General features: G+C 37.9%; 1 protein-coding gene and 1 non-coding gene across 2 annotated transcripts in view; one reads left to right on the forward strand and one right to left on the reverse strand.

Moving 5' to 3' along the window:
* Nucleotides 1-1,029: 1,029 nt before the first annotated feature.
* The window catches only part of ME1 (malic enzyme 1), a 103,694-nt gene continuing 77,831 nt past the window's right edge, over nt 1,030-26,892 (forward strand). The window contains exons 1-3 of the mRNA XM_049772586.1: nt 1,030-1,034; nt 6,363-6,448; nt 6,646-7,409. Of these exons, the coding sequence (XP_049628543.1) occupies nt 1,030-1,034; nt 6,363-6,448; nt 6,646-7,409 (855 nt within the window). The remainder of the gene's footprint in view (nt 1,035-6,362; nt 6,449-6,645; nt 7,410-26,892) is intronic.
* Nucleotides 20,844-21,034, reverse strand: LOC126008133 (U2 spliceosomal RNA). The gene has a single exon (XR_007495519.1). It is a non-coding gene; the product is annotated as a U2 spliceosomal RNA (small nuclear RNA).

The raw sequence follows: 26,892 nt of genomic DNA on the forward strand, positions 1-26,892 counted from the left end.
TGTGTGTATGTTATGAAGAAGTCTGATTTCTGCCATCATGAGATCTGTCTTTTGGCTTGCTTTCAGCCCAACATTGTTAAATCGAGAATTTAAATTTAGCAATTTAAATTGTTAAATTGTAGTGTGAATCCACACAGATATTTGCCAGGGTAAAGTATTATGAAACTTATCTAGAGTTGCATTATGTGGTTGGCTTCACCATGACTCTTGGAAAGCTCAGAAATCTTATGGTATTCATACCACCAGGAAGGTAATGTGGTATGTGCCAAACTGTCATTTCAATTTATCTTCAAAACAAAACAGAATAAATAATATCCCTACAATGTTGCTGTATATTACTTTAGTTATATATACTCTTGGTGTGCTCTAGAATTTTAAGTGTTTTTCTAATAAAAATAATGAATAACTCTATAAAAACTTCAAGTACTTCATAACTATTGAGACTGAAATACTACAACACTATGAGATAAATCATGAGTTGTGAAGCATATTTTTCCAAATTTAAACTATATTATTGGTAGTTTTTGTTTTGTTTTTGGAATGCACCAGGTGATGGTGAGGATTTATTCATGGTTCTGCATTGAAGGATCAGCCATGGTGGGCTCAAGGAACCATATAGGGTGCTGGGCATCAATCCTGGATCAGTCACATGTAAGGTAAGATTGCTCTCCACTATGTAATTTCATTTCTGGGATAATTTTCCTCTGCTTGCTTACATGTTATATTGATAATATTATATATAGGGAGAAAGCTTTCAGTTAAACAGATAGCTGAAAGCAAATTGTATTTTCCAAATGGTTACAACTATTTCCCTTCATTGAACAAGCCCTTCTTGTGATGCAACTTTGGCATCTCTCCCACTAAAACAGACTTTTGTAACTGTTAAAATCACGAATGTTTCAGAGAAGTGATAATACTATAACTGTGTGTGACTGCCAAAGCAAGGTAAGCATTTTGTACATTTTGTGCATTTGTACTGGAATAATTGTTCTGGAAGTTTTCAGGTTCCTAAGCAGTTTGATGGCCGCCATGTTGTAGAAAAAGCTGAGAGACAGAGGCAGGGACAGGAACAGAGAGAGGAAGCAAGAGAGCATGAGAGAAAGCAAGAGACAGAGACAGAAAAAATGACAGAGACAAAGTGACAGAGACAGAGTGTGAGCGAGAAAGCAAGAGAGAGGAAGAGAGAAAGAGAGAGGGAGAGAGAAAGAAAGGGAGAGAGAAAGAGAGAAAGGGAGAGAGAAAGAGAAAGAGAGAGAGAGAGAGAGAGAGAGAGAGAGAGAGAGAGAGAGAGAGAGAGAGAGAGAGAGAGAGAGAGAGAAATGAGTGGAGGGCTGGACAGCCTCCAGACACTCCATTATTCACTTTCCAGCCCAAGTGCTATTTAACTGACACCACATGGGAGGTCCTGAACAATACAAAATGGCGAATCCTTTCCAAATTAGGCATGCACAGAAACCATGAAAAATCATAAAATAAAATTATATTACTTTTAAAATACTGGGATAAAATGTTACATACCAGTAGATAATTGAAACAATCTACAAGCTTTTCAGATTTCTAGTTATGTAATTTTCTTGTCTTTTGTAGAATCTGAATAGCTTGTGTCACACTTTCCAGTAGTACTCAGTGATTTCTTAGCCCAGAGCCAGGAGTAACCCCTGAGCAACGCTAGGTGTGACCACCACCACCCCAAAATAAAGAAAGAAAACATTGTGATTTACAAAGTTATTCATAATTAAGTTTTAGACATATAATATTTAATCTTCAATCCCACCACCAGTATGAACCTCCTCCTACCAATATTTCCAGAGTCTTTTTCATACCACCACCACTTCCAGCCTACTATCATAACAGGCACGTTTTTTAAGTTTGGTCATTAAAGTTTGGGTCTTTTGATTTCATTGGTTTTGACTTTGTGGCTTACTTTTACTTATTCATTTAAAAATGTTGATTGAGATTCTGTGGTCACAATAAAATAATGGTTCCTCTTGCACACATTTCCAATCACACTCATGATTAGCATATTCATCCCCCTCTAGTGAATTACTACATTTTTATAATATTTTATGTTAGCCAGTATATTTACAATGATAAGTGTTTGTTCTAACCATGTTCTAACAATAGATTCACGATTTTTAAATAGTCAGCTATGGTTTTGTTTTTTGTTTATAGGTTTGGGGGCCATATCCAGTAATTCTCAGGAGTTACTCCTGGCTTTGGATTCAGAAATTACTTCTGATGGTGCTTGGGAGAACATACAGGATGCATTTGGAAGGTCAAAAGGGTTGACTGCATGCAAGACAAGTGCCCTAACCTCTATACTATCTGTGTGTGTGTGTGTATACATATATATATGTATATATATACACATACTATCCTAAATTATGATGTTAATTGTGTCCTTTGGTTTGGCACTATTGAACTTTAATCAAATTCACAAAAGAAAAAATTTGGAAATAAACAATCAGCAGAAAAAGTAAAAGCTTAAATAGAGAATAATAGAACGACAGTTCTTTGAAAAGTATTTGGGGATAATTTCTCAGGGACATAAATATATATATATATATATATGTATTTGCCAGCATATAAGACGACCCCCTAATTTTGCAGTTAAAACATAGGTTTAGGCTTATATTCACTGTATGAGACAGAACGTTCCTGTGCTGCATGTGTTCCTGTGCTCATGTACCACAGTAAGCCAATCACAACAAGCAAAGGTTCAAAGGTTATACTGTAATAGACTTCCTTCTGACTCTGGCCAATCTAAGCAGGCTTTTTACAGTGTAGATGCAGGTACAGAACATTGTCTAATTTGCATGCATCAAAAGCCTGCTTGGATTGGCTGAGTTAGAGAGGCAGTCCGAGCAGCCTTGCAGTGATTGGTGCAGGATCGAGTTGGAAAATTCGTTTTGTGGCAATATTTAGATAATTTTCCTTTAGTGGCATATTGAAACATTTTTCGGGATATACTGGGCGTATAAGAGGACCCCCGATTTTCGGGTTTTTGTTTTGTTTTGTTTCAAAAGTCATCTTATACGCCAAAAAATACGGTATATATAAATCAGTCAGTCTTAAAATGCATAGAAACTAGCAGGCATCAATGTACTTAGTTATTTCTTCCTCTGCAGGTCTTGATTCCATAGAATCGTATCATTAACAGAGACCTCCCCCTCTTCCTTCTCCTTCCCTTCCTGCCACATGATGCCCATCATGTAATTTGCTTTGTAGTCTCTGTTTTTGTTGTTGTTGTTTTGCTTTGTTTTTGTTTGGGGGCCACACCCGGTGATGCACAGGGGTTATTCCTGGCTATACGCTCAGAAATGGCTCTTGGCTAGGGGAACCTTATGGGATGCCAGGGGATAGAACCGCAGTCCTTCCTAGGTCAACCGAGTGCAAGGCAAAAACGCCCTACCGCTGTGCCATCGCTCTGGCCCCGACTTGCGTGTAGTCTCTGAATGTTTTGCAAATATACACCAGATAACAAAGACTAACCAACATTTATTTCCTTGTGGAAAATTTAAATTTCTTTATAAAATGATCTGGGCTATGTTAGTATTAAGTAGGTGATCCAGCTAGCTTCCTCTTCCTAAATGTAATTCAGCAAGATGAAACACTGTAGTGGCCAGGGCAATGGTTCAAAGGCGAGAGTAGATGCTTTGCATATGTCTCCCCAGAATTTCATGATTTTCAGAGTACTGTGTGGATTTTTCCTTCTCCCAATAGTAAATTCAAATGCTCTAATAATTATATACACATGATTTATGCATAATACACAGTTTACACAGTATTAAATTAGTCCTATACTATATTCATATATTTATAAATTTATATTTATATAAATTTTATACTTTTTATAATTTAAAACATATATTTTATATATAACATATCTATATTCTTTGTATTCATCTATGTTTACAATACATAATAAGAATGAGGTGGTATTACATTACTCTCTAATAACAGAGAAAATGCTTTAGTGTTAATAAAGAGTAGTACTTATCTCTTTTTAAAAAATAAACTTTCTAGATTTTTGACAGTCTGTGGAATTCTTATATGAGGCTCTTGTTTAAATAGGGCAAGAGAACACCTCTTTAATGTAGTATAATAAAATGAGTTCTACACATTTCCCATATTAGTCTAATACTGAATGCTAATAATTTGTAACTTGCTTCACCAAAGATTTGTTTTGAGGGTATTCTTGGCTCTGCACTCAGAGATCACCCTGGGTGGGCCTATGGGATCATAAGGAATGCTGGGGATGGAACTGGCTTGGTACCAGTGGCTAAAGTACCTTAACCACTGTACTATTGCTGACTCCACATCAGGGATTTCTTAGAGCCATTATAAAGTCTAGTGAAGGAAACCAGTTTAGGTTGTCCAAAAATATGTCCCTGAGTCCAGAGCAGTCTGTAAACAAACCTTAATATGTTAGTCCTCTCATACATTTATTTTCAATAGTTTTCTACCCTTGAAAATCTGAACCTTTTTGTCCTGTTCAAATTTTTGTTTTTCTTTGGTACTGTTGAATATATACATATATATGTATATATACATATACACACATATACACCACAGTGCACAGCTGAAATTGATGACACATTCTGATGAATCAGTGGTCTGTTGTACTTCAACAGCGGCAACACCTGGTCAGGAAGGTGTCAGTTCTCTGACAGTTTAATCATGAAGTCATGTCTATGCCTCCATTTCCCTTGTGGTGCTCTACCAACTTGGTGAGCAGCCCTTCTTTACTTTCATCCTATTGTGTGTGTGTGTTTGTGTGTGTGTGTGTGTGTGTGTGTTACAATGACACAATTACTAAAAGTTCTCATTGGTGGCATCCAGCACCCTTGGGTGTTTTTCTGTAAAATCCAGATGCTGGTTGAGCCATGATTTTCCTCATCAGCATTATCACTGACCCACACTTGTCAGCTCCTGAGCACTTCCCCTTAAGCCTGGAGCTTCCCTAATTAGCAAATCTCTTCTTCACACAGACCTTGACTGGGAAGGGCCAGTGAGCAAAATATTTTCATCTAGTTTGGCAAGAAAGCATGACTTTTGAAAAGCATCATTCAGATTTTTAGCACAAATAAAAACATCACTGCTGTCAAAACCATCATTTTTGTTGAAAACATGTTTATTTCTCTCAGCCTGTCTCCACTGTACTCCTGTTATATCATTAACCATGTATGCTTGAGTTGGAACCCTTTGGGTCCCGTGGCTATTTTCAGACATTCATTACAGTATAAGTTAAGTTTTGCCTCCTCTGCACTAAGGCTCAATGAATATATTCATAGTATAACATGTAGACAAAATGCCATCTCTCCTTGTTTGCTGATTTTCTTGAGACTGGTTATGCTAAAGGTTCAGCAGCCAACATCTAATTCTGAACTTTTAGAATTGGTCAGCCTGTAGATTTTCTCCTACCTACTGAGTACTGTATTTCTCAAATTCTAATTTAAAGATTTTGAATCCCCAAAAGTTCATCCTTCATACAGAAACACATCAAGAACCAGCAGGTTTAGACTTAAGAAAGTGAACTTTATCACCTCTGCACCTAGAAACAGAGTGTCGTTTTTCTGCTTGGAAATCATACTTATTTTTGACATTCTTAATTGTATGCAGAATGCACAACTGTTTCCATCTAGAAAAAAGTAAAGTGAGGTGTTTTTTTTCTGCCAATCTTTGTGTTTGCCAATCTTAAAAAAAAAAAAAAGCCTAACTGTACAACTGATTAAACTGGATGGAAAATGTATAATATTCTGGCTAACATTTATGTGAGAAGTAGGTTGTCTGGTACCAGTAAGCAAGATATACAGAACTGGCTCCCCAATTGGGCATCATACTGTTTGTTATTCAAGAAGCTGCTTCACAAGAAAGGGAAACTTAGAGAAGAGCTCTGAACTTTATCCACAGTGGCAGGATCTTGTAACTTCTTAGTCATTCATGGCTTAGGTAAAGAGGTCACACTGGTTTGGGATACTCCCTATATTTACTGTGGTTTCTGATCTGTAGCCATATTCTGTCCCAGAAACACAAATAGATTATATGAGGCCAGAGATACACCAGGTTTATGTCATTTTATTTCTTCAGTGTTGGGAACTTGAGATGCAAGGACTGTTAAACTGCTGTCTCAGGGCACTCCCATTGTCACAGGCCTTCAAGAGAGTGAGTTTGCTTAAGCACATCTAGGATGTCACAGCATTAATGCTTATGGATCACAGAAGCCAAAAGTGTGAAAAGTGTTTCTAGAAAACGCCACAATGTTAGTAAGATCTTTATTAAGACAACTCATTCCAATAAGTCCAAAGTGCTATAACGGGACATGTATTGAGATCATGGATACATACATATGTCTACCAAAGGATCTACTGCATTGGACATGTACTGATTGATGACGCCAGCGTCCCATCACTGAATAGGCGCAAGAGCGCCCTAGTTACAAAGAAAGGTATGGAGACACAGAGGCTCTAGATCTTCTAGGTAGGATGTCACAGGCAATGTTAGTAAGATCTTTATTAAGACAACTACATTCTAATAAATCCAAAATGCTGTGATGGACATGTTTTTGAGATCATGGAATCGATACATAATGGATACATACAGACATATGGATCCGAGTGCATTGGATTGGTTTGTGTACAAAAGCTAGAAATAAAAGCGTAAAAATAGAAATAAAAGGGGGTCCTGGAGGGCTCCCTAGGCCTTCACAGCAGGCCCCGACCAGACTTGTCTGGGTCAAGGCCGCCCGGCCAACTACCGCCTCAGGCGCCTTCAGCCCAGGCCCGGAGTGGGCCGCGGAGCAGGAGTGCTGCCCGCACAGGGGGGACCGGGTCCTGCCCCGGAGGCCGCGCTTCCTTCACAGCGGTGACTGCAGGCGTACACGGGTGTGGGGTGCGGGAGGATATTGGATCCCACTCGGGGGCGGCCGGGGGGGGGACGGGAGGATTCGGGGCGCCCGCGTGGGCTGGGCTGGGCCGGGCCTGTCGTCCGGCCCGACGGCGCCACGCTCGCGCCTTCCTCCCCGCAGGCATCCGAGGCGCAGCCAGGACCGCATTCTTCCTCCTCTCCTCCTCCAGCTCCGGCGCCCCGCAGCGCCCGCAGCCCGGGCGGCCGTGACTCAGCGCTTCTCTCCGCGGCCGGGCCGGGGCCAGGCGGCTTCTCCGCGGCTCCTCCCGCCGCGTCCTCCCCCTCGCGCCACTCGCGCCCGGCCCCCGGCCGAGGAGCCTTTAGCCGCGCGCGAAGCCCCGCGAGCAGCGAGCGCAGTCCGGCCCCGACGCTCCGCTCCCCGCTCCCAACGCCGGCCCCGCGCCCTCCGACCCGGCCGCCGCCATGGAGCCCGCAGCCCCCCGCCGCCGCCAACACCCACCAGCCGCGGCTACGCCGTCACCAGGAACCCGCACCTCAATAAGGTCAGCCGGCCAGCCCGAGCCGTGGTGGGGTCGCGCGCGGGACCATCGGGGGCCGGGCCGGGGACGGGGGCGCTGTGGGTCGCCGCCTCCGGACTCCCCGAAGACGCACCGCGCGCGTAGTTGCGCGAGGGAAGGCAGGCAGGCAGGCGCGGGGGTCGAGCCCGAGTGGGGTGTGCGGTTCTGAGCGGTGAACTGCGGGGAGGCGGCACCCCGTGGTTTGCGCGTTTCTGCGGGGACCCGTGCACGGTTGCTGCGGTCGCTCGCCCAGCCTCGCTCCGAGCCATGAGAGTGCAGAAGAAGACCACCCGTGGCTCCCCCCGCTCAGAACGGTGCCCAGGACTGCTCTCAGGTTAGGGGTGTCGCACCAGCATGTAGAATCTTGCTCCATTCCCCCACAGTACTCACTCTGTTCTTTTTTTTTTTTTTTTCTTTTCTTCCCAATTCTAGTGGGATGAAAACTCATGCACTTATGCAAATAAATTTTTTTATCTTTAATCATCATCAACATAATAATAAAAGGCAGTTTGGAGGCCCAAAGGAGAGGATAGTGATTAGGGTGCGTGCCTTGCACACCTCCGATCTGAGTTTGATCCCTGGCACCTGGAGTGATCTATGAACACAGAACCAGGAGTAAGCCCTGATTATGATACCATTATGTGTGGTCCACTACGGGAAAACCAAACTATATGAATACATAGGAAGAAATAACTCTGGCGCTGAAGGAATAGTGGTACTAAGGATAAGATTCTTGCCTTGCACACAGCGGACACCAGTTACATACCAGAGCCTCACCTGGAGTGAACCCTGAGCCTAGAGTAAACCCTGAGTACCCCTGGATTGGCCCCACTCGAAGTAAAATGGGTAATTCGCTACATCTCCGGTTTAGAGACCTTTTCTAATTCCCGGTTAACACCTGAAATATCTCTCAAATGAAAACCATCTTCCACAGTCTTTCTTCTCTAAAGGTGAGACAGTTGCTCACTTTGCAGCCAGGTATGTTTGTGGATTCTTGGCTTTGGACTTGTGTGCTCGATATTGCCTTTTTAATTCAGGACCTGCCCTGTCCTCTCTGTTAGCCTGGAGGCCCATGTGGTGCAGGCCTCTTGGGTAGACCACCTTTTCATGGATCTGCCTTCAACGTTGGTCAGGTTTCTGCTGCTGCTGCTGCTGATTTTGCTGACCATTGCTTGGATACTTGTGATTTCTTCTTTAATAAATTATACCTAGTGCGTGTTTTATTTCCTTTTTTTCTGGTGTCATGCAACTTAAAAATTAATAAGTAGCATTCAGTGTGTGCTGGCACAGGCTACTATGAACTTTATTTTTCACAATACCATTTATAATTTTCCTTCAAAGTTAATTTAATGGCCAGTTTGATCCCCCACCTTTTCCCTGTATTATTCAGCAGGTTGGGCATAGTGTTTAGTGGAACAAAGGTAAAGTTTACTACTATACAGTAGTTGTTGCTTTCCTTTGTACCTCTGTGTTTTAGTTTATGACTCAGTAATAGACTTTGGAAGGGTCACACAAGCAGTATGATCTGATTGAAGTCTAAGAGGCCAGAATGGACAAGTTGGTAGACGAAATACACACCCTTCAGTGAGAGTAAATTATGCCTTTATTGTTCAGGTACAAAGTTTATGGTTTTAAAATCCTTGACTCCTGTTGACCAAGAAAGGTAAGTTGTTGCTTAAGAATAATAGTATTGCAGATTTATTTTATTTCTTAACTATGTTAAGAACACATTACAATTTTCACAGTTAAACTTTATTGTTTGTATAGTGTCAAACAATTAAAAATTTAGTTCACCATTATTGGGGGTACAACTGATGGTACATTTTGCTCTTTTTATTAAACTTTAAGACAGTTGTGTGATGACTCATAGAAGTGACGGAATCTTTTCGTGTGCACAGCTTTGAGACCATGTTTTGGGACTTTCTTGATCTGTTATGCTCTGAATATTCTTGCCTTTGCTTCCTAATAGTCTAGCAATATTCCATTGATTTGTGTGTGTGTGTGTGTGTGTGTGTGTGTGTGATAACTTGGTACCAAAGAAACCTATTAAAATTTGCCCTTCTAGGGGTTGGAGTGGTGTTTCAAGCTGTAAGATGTCTGCCTTACCCACGCTAGCCTAGGACGGATCACGGTTCGATCCCTCGGCATTCCATGTGGTCCCCCAAGCCAGGAACAATTTCTGAGCACATAGCCAGGAGTAATCCCTGAGCGTCACTGGTGTGGCTCAAAAAACCAAAAACAAAAAAACTCCAAACAAACAAATAAATAATTCCTTCTGTATCAAGCTTGGCCATTATCTGGATACAGAGAGCTTTCCTCACTCATTAACTTTTTGGGAAACCACAGCAGTTTCACATGCCCCCAGCACCAATAGTCTTACTTTCAGATATTAAAAAATTATCAAATAGCATATCTTTATGTTGCATTTATACTATTTATAGTATGCTATAATTTTCTTTTATGTCAAATGTGAAATAAAAATCTCAGAATTATTTTCTTTATGAAATGTATCATTAGTTTCCCAACCTTCCAATTAAAATATATTGTGTTGCAAAATCTAATACTTAATGTACATAGAGGAAAATGTAGGCAGAACACTCCATGACATTGAAACTAAAGACATCTTCAACAGTGAAACACACTGTCCAAGCAAGTGGAAGATTAACAAATGGGACTATATTAAACTGAACAATTTCTGCATCTCAAAGGAAATAGTGACTAGAATAGGATACAAAGGCAACCCAATGAATGGGAGAAATTTTTAACCCAATACATATTAGATAAGGGGTTACTATCTAAGATATACAAGGCAGTGATTGAACTTTACAATAAAATCATCTAATCCCATCAAAAATGGAAAGAAGATATAATGTTCTATCAATGATAGAACTTAGCAAGAAAAAAACTAACCCCATTAAAAACTGGGGAGAAGGGGCCAGAGAGATAGCACAGCGGTAGGGCATTTGCCTTGCATGCAGCCGATCCAGGACTGACTGTGGTTTGAATCCCAGCATCCCATATAATTTCCCATGCCTGCCAGGAGCGATTTCTGAGCGAAGAGCCAGGAGTAACCCCTGAGTACCCTCGGGTGTGACCAAAAACCCAAAAACAAACAAACTGGGGAGAAGAAATGAACAGACATTTCCTTAAAGAAGACATACAGGGCCAGAGAGAGAGCATGGAGGTAAGGCATTTGCCTTACATGCAGAAGGACGGTGATTCGAATCCCGGCATTCTATATGGTCCCCCGTGCCTGCCAGGGGCAATTTCTGAGCATAGAGCCAGGAGTAATCCCTGAGTGCTGCCGGGTGTGACCCAAAAACAAAAACAAACAAACAAACAAAAAAAAAACAAAAAAATGAAGAAGACATATTGATGGTTAAAAGGCACATGAGAAAAATGCTCCACATCACTAATCATCAGTGAGATGCACATTAAAACAACGATGAGGTCCCAACTCATGCCAGAGACTGGCACACATCACAAAAACACAAAAACAATCATTGTTTCCACACATCACAAAAACACAAAAACAATCATTATTTCCAGGGATATGGGGAGAAAGGAAGTCTCATTCACTGCTGCTAGGTAGGAATGCCGGCTAGGAACGCACTATGGAGATTCCTCAAAAAAAAAAAAAAAAAAAAAAGAAAAAGAAACAGAGAGAGGAGAGGAAGAAAGAGAGGAGAGACTGAGAAAGACAGAGAGGCTGAGAGAGAGACAGAGAGACGAGAGAGAGAGATTGAGATTTTTCCCTGAATATAATCCTCAAATATATAATACATTAACTATTCTTGTATTTGTTTAATATCTTTATTTAGGCACCATGATTACAAACATGTTTGTAGTTGGGTTTTAGTTATATAAAAGAACACCCCCTTCACCAGTGCAGACTTCCCACCAATGCCCCCAACTCCTTCCTCCCCTACCCCTTGCCTGTAATTGAGATAGGCATTCTATTTCTCTTACTCACTACCATTGTCATAGTTGTCAGTGTAGTTATTTCTCCATTTGATTCACCACTCTTTGTGGTAAGTTTCATATCTTGGCTGATCCTTCCAGTCCTCATTTCTATTGTCTCTGGCTATTATTACCATACTGTCTTTAATTTTTCTTAAATCCCACAGATGAGTGAGACTATTTTGTGTCTATATCTCTCCTTCTAACTCATTTCACTCAGCATAATAGTTTTCATGACATCCATGTGTAGGAAAATTTCATAACTTCATCTTTCCTGACGGCTGCAAAGTATTCCATTGTGTATGTGTACCACTGTTTCTTTTGCCTGTTGAAGGGCATCTTGGTTGTTTCCAGAATTTGGCTATTGTAAATAGCACTGCAATGAATATTGGTGTGCAGAAGGTATTTTTGTGTTGTGATTTTGTGTTCCTAGGGTGTATTCCTAGGAGACACATGAATTCTTTAGAAAAAGAACAGGAATTAGTGAACTAAGTGTTTGATCAAATCAAAGAATTTAGCAAGAGAACATCTAGATACTAAGAGATTAAAACAAAAACAAATATTGTGAGAATCAACAGATAGACTAAGTTTTCTTGATAATAAATTAAATTATGTAATATAATAAATATAATACAATGTTTGTCTATAAAACTATAAATAAACTTTATTTTAAATAAAACTAAACAAATAAATAAAATGTTTAACTATTTTAACATAAATGTAGGAAAGTAAAAATGCTTATATTATTCCTCTCTTATTGTGGGAAACCAATGATGCTGTAACAAAGTGAAATTTATAGTTAAGGGGGCCAGAGAGATAGCATGAGGTAAGGTGTTTGCCTTTCATGCAGAAGGTCGGTGGTTCGAATCTCGGCATTCCATATGATGTGAGATGATATCTCATTGTTGTTTTGATCTGCATCTCCCTGATGATTAGTGATGTGGAGTATTTTTTCATGTTCCTTTGGTCACCTGTATTTCTTCTTTGAGGAAATGTCTGTTCATTACTTCTTCCCATTTTTGGATGGGGTAAGAGAATTTTTTTCTTGTAAAGTTCAATCAGTGTTTTTTATATTTTAGATATTAACACCTTATCTGATGGGTATTGAGTGAAAAGTTTCTCCTATTCATTGGGTTGCCTTTGTATCCTATCCTAGTCACTATTTCCTTTGAGGTGCAGAAACTTCTCAGTTTAATGTAGTCCCATTTATTTATCTTTGCTTCCACTTACTTGGACAAGTGTGTTTCATCATTGAAGATGCCTTTAGTTTCAATGTCATGGAGTGTTCTGCCTACATTTCCTCTGTGTATCTTAGGTTTCAGGTCTGATATCAAACTCTTTAATTCAGTTTGGTTTGACTTTTGTACAGGCTGTGTGTGTGTGTGTGTGTGTGTGTGTGTGTGTGTGTGTGTGTAGTTGACTAGATTTCCCAACACCTGTTAAAGAGGCTTTTCTTGTTCTACTTGGTATTTCTTGCACCTTTATCAAAGATTAATTGATCATATACCTAAGAGTCAATCTCAAAATATTCATATTTATTCCATTCTCCTGATGGTCTGTTTTTATTCCTGTATAATGCTGTTTTAATGACTACTGTTTTATTCATACAGCTTGAAATTGGGAAAAGTGGTGTTTCCAAACTTTTCCCCCCACCAGGATTTCTTCAGCTATTTATAGGATTTTATTGTTTTAAATGACTTTCAGGAGTGTTTGATCTTTTTTATTTTTTTAAATGTCTTGGGAGCTGAGTGATAACAGTGTGTGGGATGTTTTCCTTGCACAAGGCCAACCCAGATTTAATGCTGGGTATCCCATTAATTCCTGAGCCTGACAGGAGTGATTCCTGAGTGCCACTAGGTGTGGCCCAAAAACAAATAAACAAAAGACAACAACAACGAAAGTCATGTGCTTTTTTTCTTAGTAGGGATTGCATTACATTTGTACAATGCTTTGGGAAGTATTGCCATTTTAATAATTTTAATTCTCCCAATCCATGAGGTGTGTTTCTCTTTTCTTGTGGACTTTTTTATTTTTCTTGAAGCAGTGTTTTGTAGTTTTCTTTGATTAGGTCTTTCACCTATATTGTTAAGTTGATTCCAAGATACTTGATTTTCTGAGGCACAATTATGTTGTTTTTTTAATATCTCTTTTTATTCTTTCATTATTTGTGTATAGAAACACCTGGGCTTTTTGCATAATAATTTTGTAGCCTTACACTTTACTATACAAATCTATTATTTTCAAGAAGCTTGTTTTGTAGAATGTTTAAGATTTTCTAAATATAATGTCATATTTCTGTGACCTTTAAGATCTCTCCAAATTCTTGGATGAGAAAGAAAAACTTTGTTTAAAAAAAAAGCTTTCTTTATCATTCTTTTAATATGGATCACCTCTCATACTCCTTTTGAGACCAAGCCCATTGATTATAGTAGGGTGTATGTGTGTAAAAAGTCATGTTGGACCTGAGCAATAGAACAATGGGTAGAGCTCTTACTTTGCCCATGGCCAACCCAGATGGCACCACTGTGGTACCCAATTCTTCCATGAGTGACCTGAGTGCAGAGCCAGAAGTAACTCTGGACATTACCAGTGTGTGCCTTTCCTGCAAAACAAACAAAAACAAAAACAGCCACTTCATACTGGTGACCCAAACTCCCACGAAATACACTTCTGATTTATGGTACCTTAATATATGACCCTTTTTCCATATTCTTTTACTATATTTTTTATAGAGTCTTAAAGTTCCCTTCTGAGTCTACTTTGGACAAAATTTCGGTTTGAAATTAGGAAAGTGATACTGTGCATATATCATCTGGTACAGAATTAAAATCTTAAGATTGTTGCTTTTAATGTGCAAATGTGTGAAATTCATTTATTAAAATGTTTTACGGGTAAAGTCAGGAAATTTGTTCTCTCTGTCTCTATTTCTATAGCCAAACTAATAGAATTATAGTTATAATCATTATAATTATTACCAATAAGGCTTACTCTTGACATTATTCATATATACATTGCATTCATAATTAATGTACATGACCTATAATTTATGAAGATTTACCTTGATTTGCCTTTGTTGATATCTATATATTTTATAACTGTTCCTCTTAGGCTCTGATGAAGAAACTGCTGTAGAAATTACAAGTTCCAAGATTATATAGGATAGAAGTGCCATTAGATTTATATTTCTAAAGATAAACCTTTAGATTTGTTTTGTTGGCCACAATTGGAATATCTCAAACTGATTAAGAAGCATGATTTACTTGTTTTTATTAGTCCATCATAATAAGATTTCTCAATATGGTGACAGGCAGTAATTTGTGCTAGCTTGCAGTCATTTCACAAAATGTCACAACTAGTTTGGATAAGGACTGGATCATCCTATTGCTTTTAATTTGGTAGTTTAGACTTAAGTTAGTCAACCAGGATTGGCTGGTTCTAGTTCCTTCCTAATTCCATCATTCATTTCCTGTCATTGCTGTCTCCTTTCTTTTGCTATCCCTAAGAAGCAGGCTTCTCTATCACGTGGTTCATATTTATTGTTTCTCTCACTGCAGCTTCTTCTACTCTTCTACTTTTTCTTTAGATTCCATTTTAACAGCAACGCTTAGTGTACTTTTTCCTTTTATTAAAGTTTAGTGTTAAATTCCCCTAGGTTAAGTTTAATATCATTTTCCCTTCATTCTCCTATTTATATCACATTGTTATTTCACCTATGTAATTAAATGTATAATAATTCTGTTACTTTCTCTTTGTTGAGAGTTTCATGGAGCTGAGAGCTGTAGATCTTGTTGAATTATTAGTTTAGTTAAACCCTAAGTGTAGATATTTACTCACCAAATACTGGTTGAAAGTATTTGGTGAATGCATTGATTTATTTTGTGTCCAGTTGACTGGGTCAATATGTGGCCAGTTTGTTAACTACTATTCTGGGTGTGTTGTGAGGGTATTTTAGAAATTAAAATTTTAACTCCTAACAATTTTAAGAGACATGTTTGGAAAATTTAGTGGTTTTCATAGATATTGATTATAACAATTGATGAAATTTACAATTCAATTAGTAAGTTTGTGAAGCTGATTTTCCTCCTTAATGGGAATAGGTTTCTTTCAGTCAGTTGAACATTAGAATTGAAAAAAAGAAAAGAAAAAAAAAGTTATGGGCTGGAGAGATGGAAGAGTGATAAGGCATTTGCCTTGCATGCAGCCAACCCAGGAGGGACCTGGCTTGATTCCCAGCATCCCACATGGTCCCCCAGCCTGCCAGGGTCGATTTCTGAATGCAAAGCCAGGAGTAGCCCCTGAGCACTGCTAGGTGTGGCCAGGAACCACTCAATCAATCAAGTTTGAAAAAAAAAAAAGAAAAGTTAGCCCTAAGGTATGTAAGACTGAGCACTCCTAACCCTAGACTCATTGCCTTAAGACTTGTCTTTTTTTTTTAATGCCTTTGAACTTGGATTTTCTTCCAAGGATTTCTTCCTGTATTTCAAGTTTATTGGCCTTTGAAGTGAAACTTTACTATCAGCTCTCCTGATTCTTCAGACTGTTGAACTTGAACTTGGATGGAATTATACCACTGTGCTCCTGAGTATATGTTGGCTTTCATAATTGAGTTTCTTCATGTATTTATATACATTATATTGACTCTGTTTATTGGGAGAGCCCTGACCAATGAGATTTACAGTCTTTAATGCATATAAAATAAAATACAACATTCTTTTTTTTTTTTTTTTTTTTTTTGTTATTGGGCCACACCCGGTGTTGCTCAGGGGTTACACCTGGCTGTCTGCTCAGAAATAGCTCCTGGCAGGCACGGGGGACCATATGGGACACCGGGATTCGAACCAACCACCTTTGGTCCTGGATCGGCTGCTTGCAAGGCAAACACCGCTGTGCTATCTCTCCGGGCCCAAAATACAACATTCTTAAATTTTTTTTTTATCTGAAGGAAGCCACAAATGTATTTCTGATAAGCTCTACTCTTTGCTTAATCTGCTTCCCAATCTTAAAGAGTTTCTCGTATATTATGTGGATGTTGTTGCATCAGGTCCATTACAGACAGAGGGAAGCAGAAACAAATTCCCTGAAAACTCCTAAAACTTATAGTGCCCAAGGACTTCTCTCTTGGAGATGAGAAAACCATAGGCCTTGTGAAAGGATTTCCGAAGCTTATCTTAGACAAGTTCCTCCCACTGACCCACTTTCCACAGTTTTCTGTTAATTTATTTTCCCAACCAGTCTATCCACTAACCCCAGTCTGAGAGCAAGATGGCTATTTGGGTCAAATCTGTACCTGCAAAAACCTGTTTTTCTTGCACTAGCTTTTATCACTTGAATATGGATTGACCTTCAAGTACTGAGCACCTGAATTTGGACTCAGTAATAATTTTAAGAGCTATGTTTGAACAATTTAGTGGTTTTCATAGATATTGATAGTAACAATTTATCAGCCTTACAAGGAATCAGACTTTTAAGTGAGAAATATTTAATCTATTAATACTTGTCATGGATATTGAAAATTGTGTTTCCTCTTGTCATGCTCTTTTTAACTAATCAAATTTGTCACTTAAAATACAAAAAATGGTTTCTGACTACTCTTTAATAAAAAATAAACACCAAATAATCATACATGTTTATATGCTATGATAGCTACATGAAGTAACTTTGGGGCATAATAAAGATATTTTTCTATGAAATTTAGAGATTGTTAAGCATGCTATAATTTAGATATATTTTATTGCTTACATTAACATGAACTTTATTATTAAGTATAAGTAAAATTTTCTATGCAATAAAGTTTTCACAAAGTGTTGAAATATATATATATATAATTGGATTTCAAGTTCTACTTTTCTGCTTCTTAAAGGAGACTATCTCTAGACACTTTGGTTGTATGGTTAAGTGCATTTTTAAAGCTAATAGATAACTATTTTTTTAATATATACTTTACCTTGAAAATAATCCTGGCCATGTGACTAAAGTCTTTTTTTTTAAAGAATTGGTGTTGCATTACCTCAGAAAAAATTAAAATATTTATTCATGTTGTTAATTTGAATTTTAAAATTCAATTTTAAATAATTATTTTTGGTATTGAGGAAAAATAAGGGGAAGAAATTTATTAGTAGAATTATCTCAGGCAAATTGATATTATAAATGATAGATCCTGAGATGTAGAAGTTGCTGGTGAGATCAGATCCCTGGCTACTAGAGCATTTTTTATTTCTACTCAATTTTTTAATTTCTATTCAATGATCATATTTTTTATTCTATTCAATTTTATTTTATTTCTACTCAATGATCATATGACTGTTTTGGTCCTGGTACCATCCATTTTATCTCCCCTCAATTTATGAAGCAGAACAAGATGATTCAAGTTATGTGGGGCTGGAGCAATTGTGCAAGCGGTAAGAGGTCTGTCTTGTGTGTTCTAGCCTAGGATGGACTGCAGTTTGATCCCCCAGTGTCCTATATAGTCCCCCAAGCCAGGAGCGATTTCTGAGTACATAGTCAGGAGTAACCCCTGATCGTCACTGGGTGTGGCCCAAAAACCAAAAAAAAAAAAAGGAAAAAAAAACCTGGGATTAGTCTGTCTAGAGGTTATAAATATCAATTCAAAAGAAGAAAGAGAAAAAAGAAGAAAAACATAACCAAAAACAAAAACAAAATAAAACAAACAAAAATACCCAGCAACTACAAAATAGCACAACAGCAACAAAAAATCAATAACCAAGTAGTAAAAATGAGAAGAAGAAAAAAAAAAGGAGTGCTGGTGTGGCAAAGTTTTGTGCTTTTTGGTCCCCCCCCTTTTTTTTTGCATAGGCACAGTAAGTATTGGGGAATTTAGAAAGAGAATTACCTTGCCTAAAAGATGCCCTTGAAGCATACTGTCATGGTAACAACTACAGGCTCCTTATACGCTCATTTTCACACCCCAAGGTCTTTTCTTTTGGTGCCAGGAAATGTTTTGCTCAGTCATGGATGATAAAATCAGGTCTCTGTAACTAGAGATCTTGGTATTTGCACAGATCATAGGATGAAGCCTAGGATAGACTCTTTCTTTATAGTTCTATAAGTTCTATTCCATCACTGTTGTTGTAATCAGTTTTCTGTAATTATTGGTCTTGGTTTTTGCACAGATCCTAAGATGAAGCCTAGGATAGAGTCTTTCATTATGGTTCCAGAAGTTCTGCTCAGTCAGTTGTCAAAGTCAGACCTCTGGAATTAGAGATCTTGGTTACTGTACAAATTCTAGACCAAAGCCTAGACTAGGGCCTTTCTTATTGGTCCCAGGATAAATTCTGCCCAGTCATGGTTGTCAAAGTCAGTCTTCTGTAATTAGCAATCTTAGTTTTTGCACAGATTAAAGGATGATGTATCTTCTGATTTCATCTTACTATTAGGTAATAAGATAATACAATCTGCTCTTAGGTCAAATTGTTGTCAGGATGGCATATCAAAACTGGCACATGTTGGTGCTAGAGCAGTATTAAGAATTTAGGGGGGAGTTTGGTTCCTGGTGCTGTTGCAGGGAACTGTGTCTGTTCTATGTTTGGGATCTAGGGTTCAGGATTGGATGGTCAAAGTCTGATCACATGGAGTCAAAGTCAAGTCCACATGACATATGCTCAGGGTGGGATGCGCCCCTGTATTATAAAATGTATGAGTTCTTATCCCTAGTAGATAAGAACTTGTTCCTATACAGATAATTTCCTCTCTTTTTGGTATGCCTTTGCAAAAAGGAAAGGTGCTATATTATATTGCTGGTGCATTTGGGTGTAAGGATGACAGGCTACATAGTCTCTGTGCCCTGTTTTTGACCTGAGCTTTTAACCTAGGCAAGACTTTTTCTTGTAGATTTTTGTACCAAGCAGAACCAAAGCAGGTGAAGTTAAGGGGGGTAAAAAAAAAAAATATATATATATATATATATATGAAATAAATAAAAATAAATTTAAAAATAATTAAAGAATATATATTAATGTAAGAGGTTACCTTACATTTGGGAATAAATAGACTAAGAGATATTATTATAGAGGTATTAAACACATATAAAGGAAATATAGGCTCCTCCATTAAGTCTTTGAGAATCTCTTGTGGGGGGTAATTTGTTCCTTTTTACTAACATTTAAGTACTGTGGATGTATCTTAGGTGTTTTGATGCTACATCTGCTTAGTTACTGTAAAAACAATTTCTAACCTCCATGTTATATCTTCTGTATGCATAATAAAAGTATAAAGTTGCAAGGATATTATTAATCAACTAGCACGATACTGTTTTATTGATTGCCTAAAAAGTGGAACATATTATTCTAGATATAAGGGACTCATCAATAAGAGTATGTAAATCTCTCTGCCCCCAATACAAATGTGTATCTAATACAAATATACTATTTTTCTCCTTAATATTCATATTGGGGTGAATTCAAACATTAAAATTAATCTATTTTGTTATTATAATGAATTGTTTTTATATAACTTATCTAAAGATTTATTTTGTACATTTAGGAATATTTCCTTTTGATTATTCACCTTGATTTATTAATATATTTCTACTAAAATTTTTATTTGGTTATTTTAAAATTACAAAATTATTCATGATTGGATTTCAGGCATACAGTATTTCAACACAAATTTCCTTACTGGTGTTAACTTACCTCCATTAGTACTTGCAGCCCTCCTCTGATTTGCCTCCCACCATCATTTTTTACTCTATAAGAGGTACTTTATCTTGTTGTTTTGTTTTGTTTTTGGGTCACACTCGCCAGTGCTCCTGGCTCTACACTCAGAAATTGCTCCTAGCAGGTTCAGGGGACCATATGGGATTTGAACCACAGTCCTTCTGTGTGCAAGGCAAATGCCCTACCTCCGTACTATCTCTCTGGCCCAGGTTTTTCTTTTTCTTGATAAGATTTTTAGTTTTTGCACTGGGGTTTACTGTACTGTTACTAATAAGATTTTATAGATAACACTTTTCTCTTTCAGCACACTCCCCCCCTCCTGATTGAAGACTACCCTTCACCATAGTAGCAGCCCTCTCCATATTGAATACCCCAACCCCTCAAGTTGCATGTTTCCTATTTTTTCCAATGTCTTTAGCTATTCCTTATTGCACCATTCTGTATCTTTATATCCATCATATGAGGGATCATTCTGTCAGGCTCTTTCCCTCTGACTAGTTCACTTAGCATACTTTCCAGATCCATGCATGTAGCAGCAAATTGCATGATTGTATCTTTTCTTTTTTCTTTTCTTTTTTTTTTTTTGTTTTTGGGCCACACCCTGTGACGCTCAGGGGTTACTCCTGGCTATGCGCTCAGAAGTTGCTCCTGGCTTCTTGGGGGACCATATGGGACGCCGGGGGATCGAACCGCGGTCCGTCCTAGGCTAGCGCAGGCAAGGCAGACACCTTACCTCCAGCGCCACCGCCCGACCCCTCAAATTCTTTCTTTGGACACAGAAAATGAGGGGAGGTGCACCGTTCCCGGAGGTACTGCAATACCAGGTCGATGCGCGGAGCGGACGGAGCAAGCTCCTCTTCCGACTCCCAGCTCCAAAAATCCATTTAATATATTGTCCTCGGATAGAGGATGTATCAGATATTAAACTGATAAGAACAGATACTACACTTGATCTTAGCCAAAAGGCCGAGAAGCGATGATTGTATCTTTTCTTATGGCAAAATGATATTCCATTGTGTATATATGCTGTACTTCCTTTATCCAGACATCTGTTTTTAGATACTTAAGATGTTTCCGGATTTGGGTTATTTTACGACTTAATTTTTCTTTTTTTTTTCTTTTTTTGTTTTTGTTTTTGTTTTTTTTGTTTTGTTTTTTTGGCCACACCCATTTGATGCTCAGGGGTTACTCCTGGCTAAGCACTCAGAAATTGCCCCTGGCTTGGAGGGACCATATGGGACGCAGGGGGATCGAACCGCAGTGGCAATCTTTCCTTGGCTAGTGCTTGCAAGGCAGACACCTTACCTTTAACACCACCTTGTCAGCTCCTACGACTTAATTTTTATAAAGATGCACATTTCATTGTGTAGATGTACTACAGTTTATTTATTCATACATTTATTCTTAGACACTTGGATTGCTTCCAGATTCTAGCTATTATAAGTAATGCTGTAATGAACATAGGAGTGCAAATGCCTTTTCTACATTTTGGGTGGGGAGGAGACTCGGGTATATTCTCAGTATATTGCTGGGCTATACTCAAATTCAAATCAAGTTTTTGAAAAATGTCCATATTGTTTTTCTAAAAGACTAGACCAAACAGCATTCCCACTGGCAGTAAGTGAGCTTCCTTTTCTCCTTGCATGCAAATCAGCACTGGTTGTTCTTGTTCTTTTTTTCATGTGTGCCAGTCTCTCTGTGGTGTGAGATATCTCATTGTTTTGCTTTGCATCTGCCTAATGAATAATGATGTGAAATATGTTTCCATATGCCTTTGTCCATCTTTATTTCTTCTTTGATGAAGTTTATATACATCTTCCATTTTTTAAATTTTTGAATTTTAAATAAATATTTAGATTGAATCACCATGAGACACATTCTTAAGTTTTTCATGATTTTCTGAAGTGTACACCACCCTTCATCAGTGCAAATTTCCCACCATAAGTGGCCCCAGTTTCCTCCTGTCCCCTACTCACTCCCCTGCTTGCCTCTATGACAGACTTTATTTTCTCTCTCAATCACTCTCTTCCATTTTGTTTTTAGACATCATGGTTTGCAATATTGTTACTAAAAATTATGCATATTACTTCATATCCTTTCAAACTGAATTCTTGTCCAGAGTGATCATTTTCAACTGTAATTGTCATAGTGGTCCCTTCTCTGCCCAAACTGTACTTCTCAGCTCTTTTTTTATTTTTTGTTATTTTGGTTTTTTTGGGTCACACCCAGCCACGCTCAGGTTTCTCCTGGCTCTGCATTCAGAAATCACTCCTGGCTGTCTCCGGGCACCATATGGTATGCCAGGATTCCAACCACCATCTGTCCTAGATTGGCTGAGTGCAAAGCAAATGCCCTACCACTGTGCTATCTCTCTGGCCCTCAGCTCTTTATTAAAAAAAATTACTTTATTTAAATACCATGGTTATAAAGTTGCTCATGATTGAGTTTCAGTCATTCAATGTACACCAGCCCTTCCTCAGTGTATATTATCTACCACCAATATCTCCAGTTTCTCTCCCCCAGTACTGTCTATCTCTGGGGAAAACATTTTACTTCTCTTTGTTCCTTTATTTCCCCCTTTAAACACTGTAGTTTGTACTATTGTTAATGAAGAACTATCATGCATATCGCTTTATCTTCTTTCAGCACTCAATTCTTGTCCAGAGAGATCAACTCTATCATTAGAATCTATCTAACCTTCATTGCCCTAATCGCACTATCCTACGTTTAGTGACAGTGACACTTCCTATCATTGACTGGTCCTTGTGGCCTTGATCATCTCTAGATATTAATACCATTCTATCTTTTTAATTCCCACAAATGTGTGTGATAATTCTGTCTCTTCCTCTCCTTCTGACTCATTTGCTCAGCATAATACTCTAGTCAAAGCCATTTACCACAAGCCCATGGAAAACATCATTCTCAATGGACGAAACCTCAAAGCTTTTTCTCTTAAGATCTGACACAAGAAAAGGTTGCACACTCCCTCAACTTCTATTCAACATACTACTAGAAGTACTTGCCTAGAAACTAGGCAGAATAAAGAAATGAAGGGCATCCACATAGGAAAGGAAGAAGTCAAGCTTTCATGGTTTGTATATGACATGATGCTTTATTTAAAAAAAAATCCTAAAGACTAACAAAAATGCTCCTGAAAATAATAGATTTGTGTAGTAAAGTGGCAGGTTACAAAATTTGGGTCACACCAAGCCGCGCTCAGGTTACTCCTGGCTCTGTGCTCAGAAATCACTCCTGACTGTCTTCAGGCACCCTATGGGATGCCAGGATTCCAACCACCATCTGTCCTAGATTGGCTGCATGCAAAAACCATGGCTTTTATATATACAAATAATGAAAGGACAAAGATGTATTTAAAAAAAAATGTCATTCACATTTTGCCTCAGGAAATCAAATACCTTGTATTTGATATTTTGTATTGAAAATCAAATACTAAGGTAAAGAGATGAAAAACATATACAAAGAAAATCACAAAGAACTGCTTTAAGAAATAAAAGGACACAAGGAATTGGAGGAGGATTAACATAATTAAAATGGTAATATTTCCCAAAGCATTATACAGGTTTAATGCAGTCCCCATTTTTGATAGGGTTACTTGTTAAACTCTACAATTTTGCCTTTTATATCAGAGATATTAACCCCTTATTAGATGACAAATAAGTTAATAATTTCTTCTAATCTGTGGGTAGTCTTTGTATACTTGTCACCATTTCTTTTGAAGTGCAGAGCTTCTTAGTTTAATATAGTCCCATTTGTTTATCTTTGCTTCCAATTGCTTGGTCAGTGCTGTTTTGTCCTTGAAGATGCCGTTAGGTTTTGTGTCATAGAGAATTCTGCCTATTTTTACTCAATGTACGTTATGGTCTGATATCAAAGTGTTTAATTTAGTTTGATTTGACTTTGGGCCTGGCATTAAAAAGAAGTCTGAGTTCCTTTTTCTTAGCACACCAGTTGTTGAAAAGGTTTTCCTTGCTCTACTTCATATTTCTTGTTCTTCTATTAAAAATTTATCAATCATGTGCCTGAGTTTCTGTCTCAGGATATTCAAGTCTTTTTCATTGATGTGAGGGTCTGTCTCTATTTTAATACTATGCTTTTAATTACTACACTTTGTAGTACAGTTTGAAATTGGGAAAGTGATGCCTCTCATCTTACTTTCCCCAAGGATTGGTTTAGCCATTCATGAAGGTTTATTGATCCATGTGAATTATAGGAGTGTTTGATCTATTTCTTTAAAAATTAATAGGTAACCTTAAAGGGATTATATTAAATCTGACAATGCTTTGCTGTGCATATTAATTTTATTGTAATAATTCTCCCAGTCTGTGAGCAGGGGATGTGTTTCCACAACAAATATAATCAAATGTCTTATATCAAACATAGTCAGATTGATGACTTTGACTATCTTGAGGAAATTTCTTTCTATTTTCACCCATCTTGTTGAAAAATTAATACTGGATCTTGTCTTATAATTTCTCTGCATCTATTGATATGATAATATGATTTTTATTAATTCTCTTATTGATGTGGTGTATTATGTTGTTAGATTTGTGTATGTTAAACCATCCTTGCATTCCTGGGATGAATCTTGGTATGATGCATGATCTTTTTACTACATTGTTGGATTCTATTTGCTGAATATTTACTTGAGGATTTTTGCATCTGTCTTGATCAAAGATATGAGCCTGTAATTCTGTGGGGGGGGGGTTCTGTCTGATTTTGGTATCAGGCTACTGTTACCTTTAGAGAAACTGTTTTTGAGTATTTTCTGTTTCTGGCTGTTTTATGCCAGGATCTGAATGCTGCTCAGGACCAACACTACTGGGGTATTCTGGGCCACCTTTCTTTTTTTTTTTTTTTTTTTCATTTAATGCTTTTCTGTTATGCCTGGTGTGGCTTTCTCCTGACTCTGCACACAGGAATCTTTCCTGGTTCTTCAGTGATTATATGGGTTGCTAGATAGTGAATTCAGATTAGCTACCAGCAAGGCAAGAGCCTTATCCACTACTATACTATCTTTCTGGCCTCAGCAATCCTTGTTTTTATGGTAATAGTTCCTGATAAATGATTCAGGACAAAGGTTCTTTCTCAGTTATATTTGCTCTGTGACCATAGTTTTCATATGTCTTTTGTTATGCAAGGATTTTGTTTTTTATTTTGCTTTTTAGTATCAGTTTTCTCAAAAATATATATGTAGATTAATTGGTAGAGTTCAGAAGGATAGTTGTCCTGTTTGCTGCCTTTCTAGTGAAACAATGTACCATTCTGCTTTCTGGGATCTAGTCACAAAGGTGTATTTTTAAGGAGTAGTGAATATAAATGAAGGACAGAAAAGGAAAAAAGATCTAGGGTAGAATGTAGAATGGACTAGTGTTTGATGTTTTAAGGAATCATAATTATATATGGTCTGAGAACATAAGATATGTGTATCTGTGCAAGCTTTTTAAGTACATAAAAGACTAAGTAGAAATCTGATGAACTTTATACCCTGCCTCTGTACTTTGAATACACAATCCTTTGATGGATGTACACTGCAGAATAGCCTTAATGAGAAATTCATTGAAAAGGATAAAGTAACATTAGCTTTTAACTAGGTATTAAATTAATGTTTTACTGGAAAATTTGAAACATAACTGGGCTGTTTCAAATTGTAAAATTAAAAATATTATTTAAATATTATTAACATTTTGATTGGTGTCTGTTAATATGCAAAATTGAAATATAGAGTCAGTATTATTAAACTGTTCAAAATTTTACTTGTGGTTTATTGTATATTTTGGAAGAAGTTGCTGATTGACAGGACTTATACTGGTTTGCAAAATTGTACTGAAGAGATTTTATGCATATTTCTTTATCTTTTTTAAGCACCTAGTTTTTTTTCCAGGGTCATCTTTTCCATTTATCATGGATATAGTAGTTCTTTCTGTACCCTAGCTGTACTCCTGTTCTATTTGTGGCAAGCTTCCTACCATGAATTATTCCTCAGAATCTTATTTACTTTCTCTCTGGATATTATCTTTTTTATACCCTAAAAATGAGTGCAATGTTACCCTCTGACTCATTTCACTGAGCATGATATTCTCCACATCCATCTATGTAGAAACAGATTGTATAACTTCATTTTTAATGGCTGCATAGTATTCCATTGTGTAGATGTACCATTTTCTTTATTCACTCACCTGTTCTCAGGCACTTGTGTTGTTTCCAGATTCTGGATATTGTACTGCAATTAAATAAGAGGACAGAGGACTTTGGAGACTCTAGGTCAGGGGTCTCAAACTCAATTTACCTGGGGGCCGCAGGAGGCAAAGTCAGGGTGATCCTTGAGTGCAAAGTCAGTAGTAAGCCTTGAACATTGGGGGGGGGGGTGACCCAAACAACTAAAACAAAACAAAACAAAAAATATTCCTCTAGGGCAGGGCCACAAAATGTTGTACAGAGGGCCGCAACGGCCCACGAGCCGCGAGTTTGAGACCCTTGCTTTAGGGTATATTTCTAGGAGTAGTATTGTTACTACTCCTAGTAGTATTTGTAGTTTCTGAGGAATATACTATTGTTTTCCAGAAAGGATGGATCATTGTACATTCCCATCAGCATTGAATGAAACTCCCTTTCTCCCTGCATCATGCTAGCACTTGTTATTCTTATTCTTGGTTTGAGATGGGTGGATGATTAGGCCATACTCGGTAAATTAATAAAGGCTCCTGCTACTTTTGTTCTGGACTGTGTGGGCCATGGAATCCAGCTAGAAGTAACCACATACAAGGCAAGTTCCTTAATTAACCTCTATTATACCTGCAGCCCATGATCTTCTGATT

The sequence above is a fragment of the Suncus etruscus genome, chromosome 4 (genome assembly GCF_024139225.1).
Source record: "Suncus etruscus isolate mSunEtr1 chromosome 4, mSunEtr1.pri.cur, whole genome shotgun sequence".
Taxonomy (NCBI): domain Eukaryota; kingdom Metazoa; phylum Chordata; class Mammalia; order Eulipotyphla; family Soricidae; genus Suncus; species Suncus etruscus.